General features: G+C 57.6%; 1 protein-coding gene across 1 annotated transcript in view; it reads left to right on the top strand.

The window, feature by feature from the left end:
- Positions 1-17,190: 17,190 nt before the first annotated feature.
- Positions 17,191-18,070, top strand: part of SLC9A3 (solute carrier family 9 member A3) — a gene marked incomplete at both ends in the record, with an annotated part of 34,766 nt that continues 33,886 nt past the window's right edge. Inside the window, one exon of the mRNA XM_080719705.1 lies at positions 17,191-17,407. Within this exon, the coding sequence (XP_080575831.1) occupies positions 17,191-17,407 (217 nt within the window). The remainder of the gene's footprint in view (positions 17,408-18,070) is intronic.

The raw sequence follows: 18,070 nt of genomic DNA, 5'->3' as shown, positions 1-18,070 counted from the left end.
GCCCCTGGCAGCTGCCCTGGGCCTTAGTGGGAATGAACAAAGTCACTTTCCCCAGTCTCCTTCTCCCCAGCATCTTCCCAACGCTGCCTGACCGAGAGCCACAGAGGCAGGTTCGAGAGGAGACAAGTCCTTGGGGCTGTGGAAGTGAGCCAGCTCTGCAATAACCTGGCTCGTGGCCACTGCTGGCCACAGGCTTTGTTCCTGTCCTGAAGGGTGGGGCAGAGCGAGTGCTGGACGGGCTGAGGCCCCAAGCTGGGTCTCGACTCCAGGCTTCCTGCAGGAGAGAAGGAAGCTGGCTCCTCTCGTTGCCCCGATGGAAATCCAGCTCCTCTGCCCACAGCCTCTCAGGGTCCAGGGCCCACCACAGCATGAGGAACCTGCCCACCCCCGTGGCACATCAGAGCCACCACATCACATATAGGTGGGAAAAAGTGACATGAGGTTACCCTGGTCCTGCGTCAGGGGTCAGAGGCCCCTGCTGGCTGAGGTCCTCATGGAGTACAGGCCCTCCCAGATGTGTGGCCTCAGGGGTCCGTCCACTCAGGCCCTAGGGGCCTCCAGGGCAGACAACATAGGGCACTGCTCCAAGGGGAAAGGCTACATGAACTAAGAACTCAGGAGTAGGCCACTGGTCTCAGGAGCTCACCTGGCAGGTGCCAGCTTGTCAACACTCCAGGGTCAGGGACTCCTTCCTCACCAGAGGGCCCAGCTTCTCACACCTTGAGCCATGTCCAGGCCAGTCCACAGGGACTGGGGACCAGGGAAGAAGGCTGTGGGCTGCTGGCCAAGGGGTCAGTGGGCCAGGGACTCCACACCAACCATGGCTTCTCCCTGACCACGCTGCCCATGAGAGGTAACCTGGGCTGACCTGGGTACTCCTTCACAGGTAGTCACCAGGGTGACCTCTGCAGGACTGGCCTGTCGCCCCCCACTGGTAGGCCTGGGGTTCTGGACACCATGGCAATGTGAGGAGACATGTGGACACTCTTGGGAAGCTTGTGCCCGCAGGATCCCTGGGTACAGGCTCCACTGGCCGGGCAGAGATGGCAACCCTTTGGTATTTCACGGCCACAGGTGCTTTGTGCACCAGCAAGACATGTCAGCTGGGACCCACTCACGGCCTGGCTGGACAGGGCCCTGGATGAGGGTTGACCACTGCAGCCAGGACCAGAGAGCAGGAAGCAGACATCCTTGGTGGGCTGCTGGTCACTGTGTCCTGTCCAGGACGCCCAGGGCCCTGTTCACCAGCAACAGGCCACTCTGTGGGAGGCCCGGCACCCAGGGGAGGCCTTCCCGGCACCAGCTGCTATTTGCTTACCTCTGGGCCCATGTGCCAGGCCGGCATGCCGGAAGCCCAGTATCTGACCGCAGTGGGGCTGCAGGCACACCGCCCTCCATTCGCCCTGTGTAATTTTAAAGCACATTTAAAAACTAACGAGGTGAGGAAGCGGAATCGAGGGCACCGCCCCTCCTGCCGGCAGCAGGCAGCGTCCAGCCCGATGCGGAGCTGTTTATCTCCGAGCGCTTCACCTTCCTCCAGTGGGAGGTTGGCTAAAGATTAGGGTAGAGAGCGACTTCCGATCTTCAGGCATTCCCGACAGGAGTCCTGCTGGCTGGGAAGCCAGGAAGCCACGTGAGGCCAGCCAACCGTGTCCTTTGAGGACAGGTGCAGGTCCTGGAAGGGAAGCGTTTCTCCTTTTGAGGTTAGGGTGCAGGAGATCTCCAGGGCTGAGACAGGGTGGTGCCTGAGAGCCCAGAGGGCCTGCTCTGAGCCCCAGGAAGGGCCACTGGGGGGATCGCATGGTGTCTGTCCAGGCCCTCCATCCACTCCTGCCCACCCAGCTCTGTGAGTTTTGTTTCCCACCAGGCCCTCCACCCACTCACACGGAGAGCTTGGGAATCTCCAGGGGTGCAACATCAGATGGCCTGGAGTGGGCTCAGCCTCAGAGCTGCTGACTCCTTGGCCGTCTCTGGTCCCTGTGCTCCTGGCCACCCCTGGCTGGCCTCCCTGCACTCTCAGGATGCCCCACCACCACCCTGTCATTGGACTCCCTTCCCATCACGTGACACCAGAGGCTCCCTCCCCTGCCTGGCGCCTCTGCCGCACTGGGAAGCCACAGGCCGCCCTCCTGCCTTCCCTGTCTCTGCTCCTGTCTGGGCCACAGCTCTGCCAGGAAGTTCTTGAACACCCCTCCGTTCTGGAGACCCGGAGCTGCCAGGTGCCTGAGGGCCTAGGTGTCAGGCCGGGCCTGCTGCGAGGTGGCTCACTGGCTCTCTGGCCCTCTGGAGGTCCAGCGCCTGCTCTGGAGGAGCAGAGGCTGAGGCTCCGGAGGCGGTGCCTGGGGTCCTTGGTGACACTTTGCTGTCTGACAATTTAAGCAGATGTGGTGGGAACCAGCATTGCTGGGTGGTACCTGCCCTTCATGCCTGGGCAAAGTTGGGCTTCCAAGGCCCTCAGAGAGGGTGGGGTTGTGGGTGCTGCTGGCCCCACAGGCACAGGGACCACTTACCGTCCACCTCAAGGTCTCTGCGTCCTCTGCCCAGAAGCTGTTGAGTTGAGGCTAGTGCTATTCACCCAACTGCCCCTTCCACCCTGGCCTCGTGGGAAACGCAGCACCAACCTACCAGTGCAGCAAAACCAGTACCGCAGCATCGTTAGACCTGTTTCCCCAACTGCAAGGCCTAAGCTTGGACATATTCACCAGAGGCAAGGTCCCCTGCTTAGAGCTGACTGCGCTCCCTCTGCAGTCAGCTTGGGGAAGAGATCCTGCCCAACTAGGCCCGGTTCTAGAGCCAAAAGTCTAGGCCCCACCCCAGGCCGGCTGCTGTGGGGCAGGGGTGTTGGCAAAGGGGACTGAGTAGGAGATGGATGAGCTGTCTGCCCCTCCTTGGGCACCCGCTTCCCACTGTGTGCACTCACCCAGGCCCTGCATGGTCCACCACTGGCCTTTTCCTCTTCCCAGACCCTCGTGTGTAGACACACAGCAGGAAGCCAGTCACCGTGATAGGGAGAGCAGCATTTCCCCAGGTGTCCTGCCCTGCAGGGGACTTCCCGGCAGAAGTTTCCAGAGCCCCAGGAGGTAACAGGCATCCCAGAAAGCTTGCTGAGCAGCTGACCTGAGCATTCTGCATAAGGCGCTCATCTCACTTCTGCAACAAGAAAACAGCCCCATGTCAGAAAAGAGCAGTCTAGACAGGCGTGAGTCCTCCAGGGACCACGGTGTGTCTGCGAAGCCTGCAGGGTCCAGATTCCCTGGTTCCCTTTCTCACCTTGCTGTCACCCAGGCCCTGTGGTCCTCTCCTGCGACCCCTGACCCCTGGCCAGGGATGCTTCGGGCTAGAAGGGGAGCAGGAGGCTGGGGCAAGAGAGTCTGGCCCTGTGCCTCATCCTCAGGGGATGGCCGCAGTGACTCCTGAGGTCAGAACAGTAGGTCTCACCCCCTGGGGACACAGACAGACAGGCCCATGTCCCTGTGCAGGAAGGGGAAAGGGGCAGCTGTGTGTGTGTGTGTGTGTGTGTGTGTGTGTGTGTGTGCGTGTGTGTGTGTGTGTGTGTGTTTGTGTGTGTGTGTGTGTGTGTGTGTGTGTTACTGGGGGTGGAACCCAGGAGCTTTCTACCTCCAGTCTATACTCCCAGACCTATTTTATACTTTATTCGGAAACAGGGTCTCACTAAGTTGCTGAGAGCCTCACTAAATAGCTTCGAACCTGTGTGATCCTCCTGTCTCAGCCTCCCAAGCACTGGGATTACAAGCATGCGCCACCATGCCTGACTAAAGGGGAAGCTTTGAATCAAAGCAGGCCCACGCCCTGGGCCTGGGCAGGCCCTGACCCTCAGATGCTGGTGGGAAGGCCAGGGCCATGCCACACAGCCACTCTCTCCTCACTGGAGGAAAAAAGCTTTGCAAAGAGAGGGAGCCTCCTCTCCAGGGCCAGAGTAGAAATGTTGCCAGGGCAGGGCTTGGTGCAAGCTGCCACCCCCAGAGGAGCCGAGCCCAGGACAGGGAGGCGGGGGGCTCGCTGGGAAGGAGCTGTGCCCACCTCCCTCCAGGAGACTCCTGGTGCTTTTGTGGGCCTCTCAGGGAGCGAGCGGGAGGCTGCCTGTGCAGTGGACGGGTGCTTTCCTCCCTGCAGCTCATGTCCTGCACACAATCCCTGCTGACACCTCTTTGCTGGCTGTACGGGTGCTGACCCCACTGGTGTGGGCCCTCTGATCTCACCTTCCTGCTCCCTGGCAAAGCCAGGCAGGCTGTTCCTGCACCGGTCCCCTGTGGGCCTGGTCAGCCGAGCTGCAGGGTGTGTGCTGTTTGTTCCCTGGGGCTTCAGTGCTGGTGTGGCTTCCCTGACACCATGACCTCGCTTGGGCAGTTGGCCCTTCTCTGGGGTCATGGCCACCAGCTCTCAGGAAGGTTCTGCAGGAAGCATGGGCTCAGGAGCCATGCGCCAGGCCCCTGGCAGCCCCAGCAGCCTGTGCACCTGTGTGCTCTTATTTTAAACCCCCTCCCCATGCTCCACGTATAAGAGTATTGCCTAAGCTTTCGCTTGTTAGCCCAGGCTGACTGTCTGAGGGTGGTGAACCTGCCCTTAAGACAGCACGGCTGCTGTCCTTGCTGCTGATGGAGTCCTGCTATGTCTGGAGATGGGCAGCAGCCCCAGCAGGGAAGATGGAGCACTGGGGGGCAGGGGCTGAAGGTGGGTACCCCTGAGGGAAGGGTGGCGGAGGAGGCAGAGGATCCTGTCTCTGATCTCGCTGTGGGAGGCAGTGACCCTAGTGAGCTGCTTCAGGGGGGCGGGTCAAGAAGAATCAGAGGTGGAGGTCAAGACTGGACATTTCTGGGTGCAGGTGGAAAGGAGAGTCTGCAGCTGGTGGGTAAGTGAGGCAGACGAGGGACCCAGAAAGGGACCAGGCCTTCTTTTCCACCACAAACAGAAGGCGAGGGGCATCCGCCTTTTGCTCCCCAGCCTGGTTCCCCCAGGGGACGCCCTGAAAGCAGAGGAGCTCTGGGATCCCCACCAGCCTGGGAGGAGGGCATCTGCGATGGCCCTGGTGGAGAGGGGAAAGGAGCGTGGCCTCTGGTGGAAGCTACTGCCAAGGCTGCGGCTGGCAGTGCAGGGCGCCCTGTGTCATAAACATTAATTAGCACAAGTTAATATATAATTCCACACCCACAGTATCTTGCCAGCTCCAGGACTATTGTTCGATAACAATTTAATGAGGAGGAGGAGGAGGAGGGAAAGCTCTGATAAGAGCCTTCTCTCATTGTGAAGTGCCAAGGTCATGGGAGAGGGGGACTCATTGACCCCTGGGCTCCACCAGGGACCGGCTGCAGAGGGCCAGTGGCCTAGGCCCTGGCGCCCCCAAGCCTGTGTGAGCCTTACCCAGGAGGGGCTCTGGCACTTCAAACCTGGTCCTTGCTGAAGTCCTGGGGCTGTAGCTCTGTTGTTATCTTGTAACACTGACCACCGGACTCTGTGTGATGAGGGGCTTACAGGGGAAAGGCCCAGGCTGGTCCAGGGCTTGCTTTCTTGGCAGACAGCAGTGCCAAGAGCAAGGTCGGCGCAGCAATGACTTGCTAAGTCAGGCAGTTCCAGCGCCGCGGCGCCCTTCCTGCAGGCAGGATATGGCAGCAGGAGAGGCAGGAATATGGCCTGCCATAAACTGGGCCCCTCCCAGCTGTCCCACGAGTCGGGAGATGCCAGCGTGCCGCAGGCAACGCGTGGGCCGTTTATGGGCCTGGCTCAGGCAGGAGGTATGGATTTCAAGGCTGATGGCCAACCGGGGGCACAGAGGAATGCCTTTGAGCAAAGGAGCAGGTGGGGTCTTCCCAGCCCTGCCAACCCTGACCCATCACTCCAGCCAGGCAGTGGCCTGTGCCAAGCAGGGACGCCATGAGCTGCCACCTCCTCCTCAGGGAGGCAGAGCCCAGGGAAGCCCCTCTGAGCACAGATTCCCCAGTGAGCTCACTGGGAGGGAGCCTGGGAAGTTATGCACAGTCACATAGGTGTGTCAGGAGGCATTCACGTGCACAGGTGGCACAGGGCCAGCTCCCACCCAAGCAACCCCCAGAGATGCAGAAACAGAGCTCATGGTCCTCCCTCAGCCGCACAGCGCATACCTGCACCAGCTTCAGCTCCAGCTCGCGCTGCTTGGACCTCTGGTCCTGTCGAGGGCAGTCTCCCCCTGCAGATGTGGCTCTGAGCCAGCTCCGCACCCTGCCCTGGCCATCTTCTGCACTCAGGTGGGAAGGGCCAGCTCAGAGGAGCAGGTGCACCTTGAGGCCTGTGCTGGTGCTGGCAGGATACCCTGAGAATAAGGCCCAGAAAAAAACACACCGGTGCCTGTGTTCTCCAGCCAACCCAGACCTAAGGATCTCACACACACAGACTTGTCTGGGCACTCGTGACGTTTGTGCACAAGCAACTGTGCTCTTCAGCAAATATTTAAACAGTCTTTTAGCCAGCCCAGAGCAGAATGGAGTCAGGAGAGGCCCTCTCTCCAGGCTGACCATCCTCCTTCCCCTGCGCATCTGACAGGAGGCCTGGCCTAGGGGGGCAGCAGATGGAGCTGAGCTCTCCCAGCTGCTATCCTCTGCAAGTCCACAGGCTCCAGATGCTGCTACAGGACAGACAGTCTGGTGGCCAAAACCTCTTCCAGTAGCCCTTCCAACCCCACGGTGTATCCTGGACCCCACTCCCACTTCCAACTCCAGCTTTTGGACAGGTGGGCTGTGTCTGCAGTGGTCACAGTGGGGTGAGCTGAGGGCTGCAGTTGTGATGTACACAGGCAGAGGACAATGACCATGGCTGGTGGCTGACCACTAGCCTTTGCTGCCACCAGAGCCACCTGGTAAACTGTCCACCCCACCCCATCCTCTCAAATCACTCAGCTTTCCCAGCCACAGAGACAGGCTCCACACCCAGAGGGTGGCTCAGCTGGACCCTTAGAATCACCTTCTGTGCCCATGGAGAAAGAACCCCCTCTTCACTGCTGAGTAGAATTCCATTATGTGTATATCCCATAATTCTGTAATCCATTCATCTGCTAATGGGCACCTGGGTGGGTTCCACAACTTAGCTATTGTGAATTTTGCTATGAACATGGATGTGCATATATTACTATAATATATAAGGGACTTTAGTGACAGAGAAGAAACCCCCGCGGAGCCAGGAGGCGTCTCAGGAAGAGTGGGAGGGAGAGTTGGTGAAGGAAGCACTCCCACTGCCTCTTATGCATAAGTGAGAACACCGATGCCCACCTCAGCACCAGAGTGGGGAAGGGGAGAGGGGGAGCCAGGAAAGCCCACAGGTGCTGTGTGCACGGACGTCACTATCACTCTGAACTACATTCTGACGTGAGACTATGATGCGCCCATAAAAGTATAAAAATAAATAAAATAAAATGGGATTAGGAGTACAGAGCAAGTGCCAGCTGCCCGCCTCCCTCCGCTCCCAGGGGTATCAGATGTTACCCAGGTGGGGACACAGGAGGGGTGAGTGGTGGGGGCTGTTATTTTTCTGCATGTATAATACCCAGTCTCTAAATAGGGAAATTCAGAGACAGAACAATGAGTATATTCATATGCCAATCGGCATGAGGGACGTCCAGGCAGCCTCATCAGGGAGCCCTGTTAGCCGGTGTGGTGCTCAGCCAGAGAAAGGGGCATGCTCCTCCTCAGAGGTCTCCAGGAGTGCAGGAGCCCCGGCTCCTCCTGAGGGAGCAGTGAGAACCATCAGTGGCAGGCAGGCACCGCGCCTCCCTCCAGCCAGCGTCCGAGCCAGTTCCCACAGAAGCTCTGGGTCCTTGAGGCTGGAAGAAGGGCCTGGTTGGGAAGCCACTCACCAGCCTGTGTCCAGCACTGGAGGAGACGGCTTATCCAGGGAGGGGAGCTGACCCGTGACCATGTCCAAGGAAAACACCATTTTCACAAGCCAAAACAGCAGAAACATGAGATTGATTTTTGAAAATATTATTTCTGAAATCTAAACTCGCTGCTGGTGTCCTGGCAGCTGGCTGCTGGGCCTTCAGATCTGGTGGCCTGTGTCCCTGGGCTTGGCTGGAGCTGCCCAGGAAGCGCTTTTGAACTGGCACTGATGGATGGGCTTCCTCCTCAGGTCCTGAGAGGGCCATCTCCGCGGTGGGCTCACAGGCGGGGAGTGGCAGCCACACCCTTAAGAGGCCCTAAAGTGACTCAGCGGGTACTGCCACCCTGTCCTCAGCTGTACTCCATAAACACGTGGCTCTGGTTTCTGGGAAGAAGTCAGGTTTATGCCCCACACGACCACATCTCCTTTACAGCCCAATTGACCTCATCCCAGTCAGGGCTGCCCAGGACAGCCTGTAACCACCTGGGGTGAGTGCACCAGCGGTCAGCTTCCTCCCACAGGGCTCCTGGGGTGGGTGGGGTGGGGCTGCCTTCAGGACAGAGCTGGTGAGCAAGGGGATGCACCTGGCCTGGGGGCACTCCAGCCAGGCACAGACTCACAGCTTCAGAGAGGTGAGCCCTGCCTGCTGATCTCATGGGCTCCGTGTCCCCTCTCCTCCCTATTTGAGCTAAACCCACCTGAACGGATCCCACCCCGCAGGGCCCTGTGTCAGCCAGCACTGCAGGGGAGGACATGTTCCTGTCTTCTAGTGCAGACAGAGGTTTAAGGGACATGCTGAAGAACCTCCATCAGTGCCCACGCTGATCTCCTCAGGGTGCGGAGCAGGGGCCCAGCTGAGGGCCCTCCTGCTCCCCCTGAGTCCAGTGACTTTGAGGGAAGAGCTTGTGGGGCCGGGCAGGCCAGCAGGGGCCTGTAAGTGCAGGACACCGAGTCCTGCCCAGAAGCCCTTCTGTGCCTGTGGGATCTGGCGTGAGTGGCTCTCATCTGAAAGGCTAATGTGTGCTAATGAGTGTGCCCTCAGCCTCTGCCTAGGAATTCCCTTCCCCACAGGGGTGCAAGAGGTCCTCTGGGATTTTCCACTGTCAGGTGAGTGGCTGCTCCTGGCTGGGGCCTAGCACCCTGCCTCCAGAGCTCCTTTTCTTCCCCAGGTGTTCAGAGCCCCTGATGGGGCTGGTCCTGGTGGCCCCAAGGAGGCTGCCCCCAGCTGCCCCAACCACCAGGCCTGATGGTCCCTGGGCCCTTCATCTGCTGCCTCAGTACCCCCAGAGTCCCCAGAGGGATCCAGAAGCCAGGGAGTATGGCCAGTGTCCTCCTCGCCCTGGCTGCTCTGGGATCTGTGGATGACCAAGGACTGATGTTGCTGTCATGGCTCCTGAAGGCAAACAGAGGAAGTGAAGGGTAACATGGAGGGGCTGCATGGCCCCTCCTGTGCAGGCAGCCCCTGCCTGAGCCAAAGGGCAGTGGGGCCAGCCCTGCGGGGCACCTGCCTCCCACACCAGGCCTGGGCTGGGCCTCTGGGGAGCCTCTGGACCCTGCAGGTACCCCATGTGTGTGGTGCTAGAGTTGCCGTGGATCTGGAGTACACTGGGTGTGGACCCTGGCCACTTCAGAGCGCACAGGGCATGCCTGTCCACCTCCAACACAGTAGCAGGAGCTCTGAGCTCTTCCTCAGGGACAAAACCACCATTCCTTGGGGAGATGTCCCTGGATTCTCTTGAGAAGACAGTATTAGGAGTGATTAGGTGAACAAAGCCATGCCCGCCCAGGGGCCGGAACTCCCTGCTCACCAGGCAGGGTGATGTACTCTGGAGGTGGTACCTGCTCAAATCCTCCAGCACACACCAACCAGCCCCAGACAAAGTCCAGGGCTGCCTCCTGCAGGCCTATTGTCCCCAGCAATCAAGGGCCCCTGGCCATTGATCTCCAGGGAGGCGGCCCAGCCACCTGTGTCAAGCCCAGGGCGCCTGGCCTCTGCCCAGAGACCTGGCCCCAGGCCGTCTCTTCACTCTGGTGTCTCTGAGGTGGCCATGAGAGCTGCAGGTTACCCCTCTGGGAGGTCTGAGTACCAGGGACCAACGGGCACTGCCTGCCCCGAGTAAGTCCCATGGTCTTGGTGGCATGCCAAGCTAGGTGCACGGCCCGTGGATGTGGAACAAGGCCTCTGAGTCCACTCACAACTGTGCACACAGCCACATGGGGGAAACAGAGGCAGGTAGGGATCTGGGCTCTGCTAGCCCCAGGGCTTCCTTCTGCCCCTGCCAGGCTTTGGTCAGAGGTACCCTGTGCCTGTACAGCCTTTCTGACTCAAAGCTCTCAGAAGGCCAGGTGGGCAAGCCCTGGGAGGGCCTTCCAGGAGGGCAGGATCTGATCAGAATTGGGCTAAGACGGTCAGACAGCTGGTGAAGTGTTTCACTCAGAGTGAGGATCTGGGTGATAAGCACGGGCTGGGCTGAGCTGAGTGTGGGTGCACAGAGGCCAGCAGGGCATCCAGCCAGCACATCCCACTCGGCCCTGCGGCCTGGGATTCCGTATCCTAGACTTCTAGAGCAGGATAAGGCATGGAGAGGCTGGCTGCTTTGGAAAGCCACACCCAAACAGAGGCCTCCGCTCCTAGGCTCTGCCCACAGAGGCCCCACTTGACCTCTGGAAGGTCTCTGTATCTGACAACTACAGGTGAATTCTGGGTCCTTGGCCAGCACTCAGCCCTGGGTCTAGCCAAAAGGCCTGTGGCTATGTCTTGGGGGTGGGTAAGCCCTCCTGGGGTGGGCTGAATGCCTGTGCAGAAGCCCCAAGAGAAGGCCTGGATGATCACCCAGGCATGGACAGCCTCAGGGACCCCCTGCCTAACCCGTACGAATGATGACTGGAGCAGGAGATGTGGAGCCACAGATGGCAGGAAGTGGGTTCACACTGGCCTCTGTGTACCTGCCTCACACCGACCACGCCACACACTGCCTGTGAGCCCGTGGGGTACATCTGTGCTTCATGTGGAGCCTGACACAGTTCAAGCAAATGTTTGCTCAAGGGAAGTGAATTATAAAAAGAATGCTTATGGAAAATAACCAAGAGGAGACGTGGAAGAAAGCACCCAAGGACGGGTGGAGCATGCTCCTTTTCCTCTGCGCTCTCTGAGCAAGCTGTATAGGAGCTGCCTTCCGGAGCAGGGGACACTGTGATGACACCAAAGACAAATGCCAGCTCCTGTAAAGAGGGAAGAGGTCAGTTACAAGCCCAGGTCACGTGTGCTGCAGACTGGCCATTTGTGCATTAGTAGTGAAGACTAAAGATATAAAAATTAGATTGTCAGACTCAAGAAGGAAACAAAAAGTATGGTTTGAATCTAAAAATACAAAGAGGTAAAAAATACTAGAAAATTATATGCTTACATTCATTAACTGAAAGAAAACCGGTATGAGAATATTACTCTCAGCCGGGCATGGTGGCACATGCTTGTCATCCCAGCATTTGGGAGGCTGAGATGGGAGGCTCACAATTCAGGAACAGCCTCAGCTACTTAGTGAGGCCCTTTGCAACTCAGTGAGACCCTGTTTCAAATTAAAGAATAAAAAATAGGGCTGGGAATGTAGCTCAGAGGTAGAATGTCCCTGAGTTCCATCCCCAGTACCTAAAAAAAAAAAAGAAAGAAGAAGAAGAATATTACCCTCATGGTAGACTTTAGTCAAGAAATTCTGAGATGAGAGGGAGGTTCCATACTGACAGGGACCACAACAGCACAAAACATGGCACCTTGCATCCATGTGCACCTAACAACATAGCTTGGAACACAGGAAGCAAGCTTCAAGAGACTCAAGTGGCTGAGGAGGCCGCTACCACTTGGTGAAGATTTTAATCCCTCAGGTACTGACATTAGTAGAATATAAATTGAACAACACGATCAACCAACTTGCTCAGACTGACATGGATGGAGCCCTGACCCCACCATCAGGATACACTGTGATCAGATCACACAGCACACTTACCAAACGAGGCCAGATTCTTGACCAAGAGCAAGTGACTCAAGACCAAGAGAACTGAAATCACACACTGGATGCTCCCTGGCTCTGGGGAAGTTGTATTAGATCTCAGTAACAGGAAGATACAATATGAACATCTCTAGATACTTGAAGCAAATATAAAGTAAGCATCACACTTCTGAATAACCTATATGTATGTCAAAGAGAAATCACAACAGAAATCAGAAGGTATATTGAACTGAGTAAACAAAACACAACATATGAAAATGTATAGGATGCACAAAACTAGTCATCAGAGGGAAACTTACAGCTTATTGGAAAAGTCATATATTTGAAAACAAGAAATACCGAAAATCAGTAACCCAAGCTTCCCATTCAAGAAGAACATAAAAATAAAGGCAAAGAAAGTAGAAGGTAAGGAATACTGAAGTTTATGAAACAGAAGGCACAAATAACATAAAAATAATCCTTGTTTTAGGTAGCAGGAAATTTACAAGACCAAAATCTGATTCTGAAGAAATAAAAATGAAGTTGATAAACCTCCAGCAATATCGATCATTAAGAAGAGAAAACAATCACACAGGTGTGAAATAAAGAGGACACATCTCTGCAGGGCCTCACAGACATAGAAAGGCATTAGAAACATTTTAAAAGATACAATTTATCAAATTGAACACAGAGAAAGTCTGAAGTCTTCTATTTCTTAGAGAAATCAAATGCATAACTTAAAATCTTCTCGCAAAGGGAACCTGAGGACAGACAGCTTCACTGATCAATTCTCCAATCAATGTTGTGTACCTTTTGCCAGAATTTTTTTAGGCATTTTGTATTTTTGAGGAAGTTTCATTAGAGTTTTAAGCTAACTTTCATTTTCTAAAAAGTTTTTTACTGGTATATAGAAATGTAATTGATTTGGGAATGCCCTAACCAGTACCTTGCTCTAATGCATTGGTGCTTTGACTAATGACAGGGAGATTCGTAGAATGTTCTTACACCACCAAGATGGCCATAGAGTCAGCCCCCCAGTGAGGGAAGGGCTGTTGAGCCCCGCAGGACTGTCCCTCGTAATTTATTTTGAGCATGACATGTAGGCAGTCATCCTTATTTTGTTTTTATTTTTTGTAGTGCTGGAGCTGGAGCCAGGGCCTGGAGCATGTGTTCCAGAGCCAACTGCCATGCCTCTGAGAGCCACCTCCCACAGCAACAGTCATTGTTCTGTCTTTCCTTCTGCCCCTTGCACCTGTGCCCTTTCTCTGCCTCCCCGCGGCTGGGACCTGGGGCAGTGGGGAGTGGCACCCTGAACATCCTGCTCCCAGGGAGGACCCTTCCATATTCACAGCAAGCAGGTGGCAGTAGGCTTCACAGCTGTCCTGGTTCTGAGCAGGTTAATGGAATCTGCTTCTCTTCTGATTTTGCTAGTTGTCTTGTACAGTCTGTGAGTGACCAGCAGCTTGACATTCTTGACACACCTTTCTTCATGGGTCAGCCTGGGCAAGGCCCTTCACTCCCTTTTATTGCTGGTTCTGTTTGGTCTCACCACTTCCACCTCTATTCAGGGATGTTTGCCTGGGGGATGGCTGGTCAGCCTGCTACCCTAGTTGGGGGAGCAGCAGAGCCCATTTGTGGTGCTTATCCTCCGGTCCAAGCTCCTCACCAGCTTCTGTGCAGGTCCAGTGACTGCACTGGTGGGGTTGGTGGAGGGCATGGCCTCCAGCCGGTACAGGTGGGTGCCCAGCAAAGGGACCCCGGAGGCAGGATTGCAGGGCTGGCGCTGGGGCTGCGGTCCACGAGTTCCCTCCAAGAACGGGGATCCAGAAAGAGTCAGAGACCCTGAGGAGAGGGCTGGACACCTCCATGTGGCCGGGAGGTCACAAAGCCAAAGAGGTTCCAGGTGTCCCCTCGGGCGGGAGGGAGGACTTGGGTAGCCCTGCCAGGCCTGGGTCTGCAGTGTGGGCCCCGGGCGGTAGCATGGGTAGTGGTCTGGTCTGCATCACCACCCTCTAGCAGGTGCTCACCAGGAACACCACGCGGTTCTGAGAGTGCCCCTCCCTCGACTTCATACCCTGCCCCCAGCCTCCTGCGAGTCTCCTTGCCCCAGACCCACCCCACCTTGCAGGTGGGGTCCTCCAGTGCAACCCGGCCCACCCAGCAACCAGGGGTCTCTCCTGAAGAGCCCCATCCAGACTCACCACTGAGACACCAGCCCCCAGCTGCCCCTCTGTGGCCACTCTGGTGTCCCCAGCCCGTGGTGTGGATCCCTGGGATCCAGGGTGAGAGCTCATGCCCTGCAGCAGCGCAGCAGGTGTTGAGCTGAGCAGAGGAGACTCCAGCCAGGCTGGCCTGTCCAACCTGGAGCCGCAAGTCACCGACAGACAGCCAGGCACAGAGCTGATACTCCCAGTTTGTTTCCGGGAAATCCAATTGTTTTCCAGCAATCAAACAAGAAAAGATAAGTCTGTCCTTGGTGGTGATAGAGCTTCAGAAGGACGGCTGGGGGAGGGGGTTCATCTGCTTGCCCTAGTGCCCAATGGGTGCTGCACTGAGCAAGTGGGAAGGGAGGGCCCGTCGATCCCCCCGTGGAACAAACCTGCCTTCCCTGCCCTGGCACAGCAGCCGGTGGACTCTGTGCGCTTGAAGATACACTTATAGGGGTGAGCAAATGGCCCAAACCCGAGGAGTTAGGTTAAAAACTTGCTTCCGTTTCTGCATTGTTAACAAAAGCCTAACTTGGTTCTAAACCATTTGCCTCTTTATTTACAAGACATTTTTCACAAACCAAGTGAAATTCATAAACAGAGGTGTGTGTGATGGACTAGATATTTTCCGCTTTTCTTAATCACGAAGCTGAGGTTCTGGGGCAGGCCAGGCAGATCACAGTTCTTTCTGGGATGCTTTTTGCCATGTTTCCATGCATGTGAGCCTGTTGTGTGGCTGTGGGGTGCTGCTCATACAGTTGGCAGTGTGGCTGCATCCCTGGAGTACAGGGATGCCATCCATGGCCCTGCCTAAGGTGGCCTGGTTAGGGGAAAGAGACTGGAGACTGCCCACCCTAGCCTCAGTCTAGGTTAGCTTCTGCTGATAAGGCTGGTACCCAGTTCCTTGTGCCTCTCAGGCACCAGGGCACGGCAGCACCATCAACCGAGCCTCCTGGCACCCTTGGGCACAAGTGCACGGCATTCCCAGGGCCCGCAGCACCCGCCCAGCGACTGCGCCATCTCCTGAGCAGGGCTGGTGGGCAGTGGTTCCCTGCTGTTGCCCATGAGGTGAGGTTGCTGGGGCTCACTGACTTCCTGTGCTCCACTAGGCACCCATCCCCTGGTCTGGGGGACCCTGCCCTGCAGGAAGCCCAAACTGCAACGCACTGTGCAATGTTCATCCTGAATTCTCGCAGCTGCCCAGTAACTGCTCCATGGCTCTGTGCTGCCTGTGGACTCCCAGGACACGAGCTTCAGGCTCTTAGGTCAGACAGGTTTGGGTAAACCCCCGAGGGCATGGTGACCGAGGGCCACTGGCCAGCAGGGCACATGCCGTTCTGGTGGGAATGTGGCCTTCCTGTGGAATGCAAGGGCAGCAGGCAGGGGAGACCTCTTCCAGACTTTCTCAGAACCCCAAGAACAGGGCAGGGAGGCTGGGCTGGCCACGAGCCTGCTCTTGTGTAGGGGGCTTTTCCTTGGATGGGAAGGGGCCTGGAAACAGGTAGGGTTAGGTGGACACATGGTCTGGCAACAGTCCTACAGCCTACAGAACCAGCAAGGCCACCCTGTGGCCAGACACGTGTCTGCTGCTCACCTGCCCAGCCACCCATCTGCCACCAGCATTCCAGGAGAGCTTCCTGTGTGGTGGACAGTCCTCCATGCCCGGGGGTATGGCTGTGCAGTCTGAGCCCTCACTGGTAGCTCAGATGTTCTCTGGAGGCAGCCTATCCACAGGCAGTTGGCAGGAGGAGAGTGGGTCAGGGAGATGGAGCTCAGTTTCCCCACTGTGAGCTGAGGGTCAGGGGTGGCCCGTGCAGCCAAGACCTCAGGGAGCTGCGGTGAGCACAGGGGGCCTGGGGGCAGGAGCCTTCGGGACAGGTGGGGCGTTGCTGAGGGGCCAGAAGGGGTTGAGTCCAGGGAAAGCGTTGCTCTGGGTTGGACGGTCTGGCAGAAGGCTGATGGCAGGTGAAGGGCCTCCACAGCTTGGCATGATGGGGTTAGCTGGTGAGTTTCATCACTGTGACAAACTGATAAAACCCATGGAGGGGAAGGTTTCTTTGGCTCAGGGCTCCGTGGTGCAAAGGAGGAAGCTGCTGGCAGCAACTTCAGGTGGAGGGGTGCTGGGACAAGTCACAATCCTCAGGTGTGCCCCAAGGACCTCCTCCCCTCCTCGAGGCCCCACCTCCTACAGCTCCACCACCTCCCAGGAGTCCTGCAGCTCTGCCTCCATCATGGATTAAACCTCCCTGAGGTCAGAGCTCAAAGTCCAGTCACTTCCCCAAAGCCCTGCATGCGCCTTGGGGTGACCCCTTTCATCTAAACACTAGCACCTGGGGATGGAAGGGGTGCCCAGGTCAGTGCGCCTGGCTAGCAGTGCTGACTGCGGAGGGCAGAAAAGGGGTCAGTCTCATGCTCTTGGGAATAAAGCACATCTCAGTCCTGCTGAAGTTTGGGACAGCCAGTGCCCAATAAGCTCTCTGGCCAGGGGAAGGGGTCCCTTGGAGGGAATGGCAGATGGACAGAGGGACTTCCAGGCTGCCTGACTGGGCTTGAGGCCTGGGTCCCTGTCCCCTCACCCCTGCACTGCAAGCATGGACTAGGAGCTGCTCCGCAGCCTAGTGGTCACCACCGAGGGGCGCCCGAGGCCTCCAAACTGCCGGCCCACCCACTGGCTAGAGTCCTCGGGAGCCCTGTCTGGTCTGCTGACCCCAAGCTGCATTTGGTTTTGGGGGAGGTTGCCGCCAGGCCCACCAGCACCCCATCCCCGTCAGGGCTCGCCCTCCGCGGGCCTCCGGGCTGTGTCCCCCTGGCTGCGCCCTCCAGGGAGCGTGCACGGGCTGCGAGGGCGTCGGGCATCAGGGCGAGGCCCTTTGGGCTAGGTGGGCGTGCGCAAGCCGGGCGGGCGGGCGGGCGTGCGGGGAGCGTGCGACGGTGTCTGCGCTCACGCGTAGGTGGTGGGGCGGGAAGGCCCCGCCCTGGGGCGGGAGGGAGCCGTGGGATTAAAGGCCACCCGGGCGGCGGCTCCCGAAGTGCGCGGGGATTTAATGCTGTCGGAGCTGCGCGTCCAGCGGAGCACGGAGCACAGCCGGGCTCATCGCGACATGAGTGTTTGGACTCGGCGCTGAGCAGCGGCGGCGATGTCGGGAGTCGGGGCCCCAGGCCGGGTCTGGGGACCCCTGCTGGCGCTGGCATTGGCTCTAGGCTGGCTGCCAAGGGCGAGGGGCGTGGAGGAGGAGCCCGGCGACAGGCACAGTGCAAACCAGGGCTTCCAGGTGATCACCTTCGAATGGGACCATGTCCAGGACCCCTACATCATCGCGCTCTGGATCCTGGTGGCCAGCTTGGCCAAAATCGGTAAGCACCCCGGGAATGGTGGATCATGGGGTCTCCCCTAAAGCACCCCCTCCGTGTCTGCGGACCATTGGGACCAGAGGCAGTCAGCTCTGCACCCGCCTTGGCCCTCCCTCCCAACTCTGGGGAAGGCGGTTCAGCAGGAGCCGCCCAAGTTGTGAAGGGCCTTCCCTGGGGAGTTGGGCTTTTGGTTGCTGTGGGGCAAGGTGGGCCTTGGCCCTGGTGTATAGCCTGGGTCAGGCGCAGCTCCCTGCTAAGCCCCCAGCTCTGCAGGTCTGCCCGGAGCCTGCAGGCACCTTGGCTGTGCAGTTTCTTGGGGGATTTGAATGCCCTGGGGAAAGTCCCCAAAGTCTGCTCTGGGGTGATGTTTGTTTCCAGAGCAGACAAGAAAAAGGATTCTACTCAAAGTTAAACATAGTAAAATCCCATTTGCACAATTAGTTTCCCCATGACTCCTGTCTGTCAGATTTCTCTTACCTGGCCCAAAGGCAGTCGTTCCTGGACAAGGTGAGGGGAAGGTCAGCTTTCTCAAGTACTTAGAGGATCAAAGATTCCCTGTCTCCTGAAGGGGAGGGTCTTCCTGGAGATGTGGCTGCAAGTGGCGCCCCAGGGTCCAGGCCCCAGCTGGGGTCCCAGAGAACTAAGACAGGCTGAAGGCTCCTGGTC

The sequence above is a fragment of the Muscardinus avellanarius genome (genome assembly GCF_963383645.1).
Source record: "Muscardinus avellanarius genome assembly, chromosome: 1".
In the NCBI taxonomy this organism is placed as follows: Eukaryota; Metazoa; Chordata; class Mammalia; order Rodentia; family Gliridae; genus Muscardinus; species Muscardinus avellanarius.
The sequence above is the reverse complement of the archived record's forward strand: the minus strand, read 5'-3'. Positions and strand labels throughout refer to the sequence as shown.